At 39.2% G+C, this 6,455-nt stretch overlaps 1 protein-coding gene across 1 annotated transcript in view; it reads right to left on the bottom strand.

Moving 5' to 3' along the window:
• LOC106091120 (uncharacterized) overlaps positions 1 to 6,455 on the bottom strand; it is a gene marked incomplete in the record, with an annotated part of 385,355 nt that overhangs the window by 118,708 nt on the left and 260,192 nt on the right. Inside the window, 1 exon segment of the mRNA XM_059367987.1 lies at positions 4,107 to 4,118. Coding sequence (XP_059223970.1) covers positions 4,107 to 4,118 — 12 coding nt within the window.

The following is a 6,455-nucleotide window of genomic DNA, read 5'->3' as shown; positions in this document are numbered from 1 at the left end:
GAATCATCCTAGTGAATTATAGCAGCACAACCATATCCTTATCCAAATATGGGCTGGTCTGCATCACATTTGATTAAGGTCCCGAGAACTCGTACAAAGGGTGATTTTTTGAGTTATAGGAAAGTTTTTTAAGAAAAAATTAGAATAAAATTCAGAAACATGCATGAAGTCTTTATTTGAATCGATAGTATGGTCCAATTTAATGTTTGAAGAATATTCCATGCAAATGTTGACCGTGACTGCGCCTCAAATGGTCCATCCGCTTAGTCCAAATTTCCGGAGTTTATTCTTACTCCTGTACATCTCATTTCGCTCACATTCGTATCTTTTCATTTCCTTGTTATAACCTACACCACCACTGTGGCACAGGGTATTATAATTTTGTGCATTTGTTTCCAACATTAAGAAGGAGAAGAGCTAGACCCATTGACAAGCATACCGATCGGCTTGGGATCACTTCCTCATTCGATTTAGCCGTCTGTTCGTCTGTCTGTCCATGTATTTTTGTGTTCAAGGTACAGATATTTTGCTCATGTCACTTCTTTGCCCAAGGACGAACACTATTGATTTTCAACAAAATTTAGATATATCTCTCATCTCCCATCCCATATTAGATATATCTCCCAGATTTAGATATATCTCCCAGATTTAGATATATCTCCCAGATTTAGATATATCTCCCAGATTTAGATATATCTCCCATATATATCTTTCATCCTAGGGCCTTTTAAGGTTGTGGAAGCCACAATTTTGGTCCGATCTTAACAAGATTTGGCACGAGGTGTTTTATTTGATGTCCCAATACGTGTGTGTGTGAGTGGGCTTGAGGGTCTACATTGAGAACCCAGGGAATGAGATCTGTTTTAGACTGCCTGACCATAAAATGGTCCGGCAGGCATAGATCTGGGCGATCACGGAATGTGTGAGGTGATGTGGTGTTATCCCCAGGACCTCAAGTATGAACATATTTACGGACAGAAAACAGGCCATAAGGACGGTAAGAGCACAAATAGTGTTGGAATGTAAGGAGTTTAACGCTTTCTCTGAGGATGGCACGATCCGCATCGTTTGGGTGCCGGGCCATAGCGGAGTAACGAGAAAGCAGAAGATTTGGCAGTGAAGGTCAGTGGAGGCCAAACTGTAGGTAGGACAGCAAAAATCCTATGGGGAGATCCAGATCGCGAGAAGACGAGCTATTACTGAAAGGAAGTAAGAAGGAGGTCAATATAGTTCTTGATATCATAGGGTGACACATAGGTCTACGAGCTCACTTATGTAGAATCGGTGCGGCAAATGATAGCATGTGTAGGGCATGTGTGCGAAGATGATGAGACGATATGTGCAAAATTGCAGCCAAATTAGATAAGAATTGCACCCTCTAGATGTTCAAAAAGTCTAATCGAGAGATAGGTTTATATAGCAGCTATATCAAATTATGAATCGATTTAAAACAAATTCAGCAGAATTGTTGGAAGTGATACCAAAACACCATGTGCAAAATTTCAGCCAAATTAAATAAGAATTGCGCCCTCTAGTGGCTAAAAAAGTCAAGACACAAGACAGACGGACGGACATGACTAGATCGACTTTTAATATTATGACGATCAAGAATATATATACCTTATTGGGTCTTAGATGCATATTTCGAGGTGACAGAATAACAAAATAAGTACACCCCCATCCTATGGTGGAGGGTACGCTTTTCGGATCGGTCGCACATCTAACACGCTGCGTGAATGCCGTCTATCTTAACAACGGCATCAATTTGATTTCTTACTTCTTGATCTGGGGTTAACCATGTGGCTTTGAGAATTTTTGTACTCACCACCAGAGGATAGGCGATATGCTTATCTAGTCGTTCCGTTTGTAACACCTTAACATTGTGTGTATTGCTGATGCTAGATGTTGTTTATGAGTTAAAAATATTGGCGGTTGCAGGTTTACCTTTCTTACTGCGCTCGAAGAAAGGTGATCTGATATGATCCAATGTTCTTCTCAACATCAGGTGAAATATGCAAACCTCATGCACCATAGCAGCTATATCGAAATATGTTTTGATTTGGACCGAATACTAACAAAGTCATTGTTCAATTGTGTATAACGAAATATTGGTCTTTTTAGTGGCTATATCTAAAAATAAACCGATCTGAACCATATACCACACAGATGTCGAAAAGCCTAACATAAGTCACTGTGTAAAATTTCAGTGAAATCGGATTATAAATGTGCCTTTTATGGGGCCAAGACTTTAAATCGAGAGATCGGTCTATATGGTAGCTATGTCCAAATCTGAAACGATCTTGGCCAAATTGAAGAGGAATATCGAAGAGCCTAGCGCAACTCAACCAAATTTCGGCGAAATCGGATCATAAATGCGCCTTTTATTGTCCCAAAACCTTAAATTGAGAGATCGCTCTATAAGGCAGCTACATCCAAATCTGGACCGATCTGAGCCAAATTGAAGAAGAATGCCGATAAGGCTAACACAACTCACTGTCCCAAATTTTGGCAGCATGGGACACTAAATGCGCCTTTTATGGGCCCAACACCTTGATCGATCTAGGCCAAATTGCAGAAATATATCGAGGGGCTTAACTTAACTCACCGTCCCAAATTTCGGCGACATCGGCCAATAAATGCGCCTTTTATGGGCCCAAAACCTTAAACCGAGAGATCGGTCTATAAGGCAGCTACATTAAAGTCTGGACCGATTTGGGCCAAATTGAAGTAGGAGATCAAAGGGCCTAACACAACTCACTGTGCCAAATTTCAGCAAAATCGGATAATAAATTTGGCTTTCATGGGCCCAAGACCTTAAATCGAGAGATCGGTCTATATGGCAGCTATATTAAAATCTGGACCGATCTGAGACGGATTGGAAAAGAATGTCGGGTGGCCTAACACAATTCATTGTCCCAAATTTCAGAAAAATCGGAGAATAAATGTGGCTTTTATGGGCCTAAGAGCCTAAGTCAGCGGATCGGTCTATACGGCAGCTATATCCAAATCTGGACTGATCTAAGCCAAATTAAGTAAGAATATCGACTGACCTAGCACACTGTCCCGAATTTCAGCAAAAATCGGATAATTAATGTGGCTTTTATGGGCCTTAGACCCTAAATCGGCGGATCGGTCTATATGTTAGCTATATCCAAATCTGGACCGATCTGGGCCAAATTAAGAAAGAATGTCGACTGGCCTAACACAACTCACTGTCCCAAATTTCAGCAAAATCTGATAATAGACGCGGTTTTTATGGGCCTCAGACCCTAAATTGGCGGATCGGTCTATATGGGGGCTATATGAAGATATAGTCCAATATAGCCATCCCACCTTCAAACTTAACCTGCTTATGGACAAAAAAAAAATCTGTGCAAAGCTCAATAACTCCATTTCTAAAGACTGTAGTGTGATTTCAACAGTCAGACGGACAGACGAATGCGCATGGCTAGATCGTCTCGGATTTTTAAGCTGATCAAGAATATGTATACTTCATAGGGTCGGAAATGGATATTTTGATGTGTTGCAAACGGAATGACAAAATGAATATACCCCCATCCTTCGGTGGTGGGTATAAAAAGGGGGTTTATTTTGCTTTCTATTCTAAATAGAGGCAAACGCAAACCCCATATTGGTTTCAGCTGGAGAAATAAATCCAACCACACTTTGAAATATTTACCTGCGACCGAACAAAGTATATATTCTTGATGGTCACGACATCGTCGAAGTCGAGTCGAGCTAGCCATGTCCGTCCGTTCCTCCGTCAGATACTTCTTATTGATGTAGGTGGTTGGGGATTGCAAATGAGTGAAATTGGTTCGGATTTGGACTTCGGTTTCGACTTCTAGAGCCCCCAGAGGCCTCAATTTTCATCCGATTTGGCTGAAACTTAGCACAAGCACTTATGTTGTTACTTCCAGGTATGCTTTGAATCGGTCAATAAACTAGTATATGCCCCATATAAACCGATTCCCGGATTTGACTCTTTGAACTCCTCAAAGCCTCAATTTTTACCTGATTTTGCCGATTTGGTAATCTGTTCACTCAATTATCAAAAACGTCATTAAAAAAATCTTCAGTAATAACGCATGTAAGAATGTGCTTACCGTTGATGGATCCTGAAAAACAAAAAAGAAAAGACCATTAATAACATTAATTATATATAGAAAATAATACGGTTATGCTACATAAGGAATTAAATATCATCTACAATTTTCAACCATTTGAAACTGTTAGCTGAAAAGTTTGCTTCCACTCAGAAAAGAATTGCAACTATCGGTTTGCTGCAAGTTCAATAAACAAATAATGATTTTAATAACGTTTATAAAAAAACTTTAGACGCATTATTCTGTACAGCCTATTGTGATAAAAAGATAAGAATTGTGGCAAATCTAACTTTAGAAAACTATACCCCAGGTTACGTCTTTAGTGTACCTTCGAAGCATAAATCACTTGTAAACTGCTCTAAATGAATACCAACTAATATGGTCATATTGCTCAAGTTCCCAAACCAATCCAATTGGGTATAAAGACATTTAATTTCACAGAAAATCAAACAGTCTCTGGGGATTTCTTTTAAAACAACTAAATAATCACTCGCATCGTCATTTAATTTCTTATTTTGCAGCCAAGCAAATCATTGATCATTGGAAAACGATGTGGGAACGCAGTCTATCGTGCTCCCATCTCAACATTCATATGCATTTATGCACGTCAACTGATTGCTCAGTATTACCAAAGGAGATTACAGTAGACGGAACAAGTAAAAAGACATTAAGTTCGGCCGGGCCGAACTTTGGATACCCACCACCTCGGGTATATATGAAAACCCCTTTCGTCACAATCCGGTGAAAATTGGATAACTTATGCACCCAAATCCGACACAGATATTGAGCTTTTATGAGCCTCAGACCCTTAATGGGCATATCGGTCTATATGACAGCTATATTTAAATACGGTCCGATCTTTACAATATTTTGGTCGGATGGCGGGTGGCCTTGAACTACTTAATGTTTAAAATTTCGAAGTTGAAATCAGATAAAAAATAAAGCTCTTATTCGTTTCAGACCCTTTATCGGGATATCGGTCTGAATGGCAGCTATATCTAAATATAGTCCGATCCGAACCATATTTGGGACGGTTGTCGGGAGAACTAAGACTACCCAAACTTCAGCGAAATTGGGTAATAAATAGAGCTTTTATGGACTTCAGATCGTTTATCGCCAGATCGCTCTATGATTTGTAATTTGTAATTTATTTATTTACACCCCCACAACAAGAATACAAAATTCGTATAATTAAAGTGCGGGTAATATCTCCAACAATTGTACATAGTAAACACTTAAAACTAAGAATCTATAGCTATACAATAGATCACAGATTTTGAATGAATAACCTACTAACGGAAAAAACTAACATTTGTGGATTTGTAGATTTGAATTTAAAAGAAAAAAAAAAAAACAAAAGTGAATTTGTCAATTAAAGAGGAATAGATAATAGACTTAGTTGATCCGGAAAAAAAGAAATTAAGCTAAGTATAAAAGAATAAAAATAAATAAATAAATGAGTCTTAACATTCATCAACTTAATGCAGTTAAATGTTTCCAAAGTCTGGTTTTAAATGTTGCCGAGTATCTGAGTAATTGCAGATCGTTAGGAAGTGAATTCCAGAGACGTACAGCGAATATGAACATATGCCATTCAGAAACAAGCCTCCGATACATTTTGGGAATGATTTTTTTACCTCTAGTAGATCTGGCGAAATCAATAAATCCATGCAGATGTGTGTTGTAGATCTGTTTATGCAGGACAGTAAGTGATCTCAGGTACAACAAGTGCTGTAAGGAGACGCCATACAGAGATAAAGAGTATTCAGAGATGGAATCGCGCCGTCTCAAGCCAAATACATAACGAGTAACGCTATTAAAAAAGGTGTTTAGCTTACGTCTACTTACCGAGTCGCAATTAGCAAACAACTCACAGCCGTAGAGAATGCCAGGAACAAGATAAGTCTTTGCCAAGAGAGACCTAACCCGCAGCGGAGTAACCGACTGAGTGGCCCAGAGAGCACGCAATTTTGAATATCCCTGACCAACGACAGAGTCGATATGATTACTCCAAGTCAGAGTTCTGTTAATAATCACGCCCAAGTTCTTTGCATGAGGAACGATTTCCAATCTAGAGTCGTTAATGAATATACCGACATCATATGAAAAACGAGACAGCCTGTTTCTGATAACCACACACTTGGACTTTACAGGGTTGAGACACAGGCCATTGGCTTTCGCCCACGTGGTGACTCTTGACAGATCATGATTAAGCAGAAGTATGTTTTCAGCAATCTCATTCCTCGGACTGCCGATATATATTTGTACATCGTCAGCGCACATATGTACCTCACAATAAGACAATTGACGCGCCAAGTCGTTACTGTACAATGAAAAGAGAAGAGGACC

The sequence above is a fragment of the Stomoxys calcitrans genome, chromosome 1 (genome assembly GCF_963082655.1).
Source record: "Stomoxys calcitrans chromosome 1, idStoCalc2.1, whole genome shotgun sequence".
Taxonomy (NCBI): Eukaryota; Metazoa; Arthropoda; class Insecta; order Diptera; family Muscidae; genus Stomoxys; species Stomoxys calcitrans.
The sequence above is the reverse complement of the archived record's forward strand: the minus strand, read 5'-3'. Positions and strand labels throughout refer to the sequence as shown.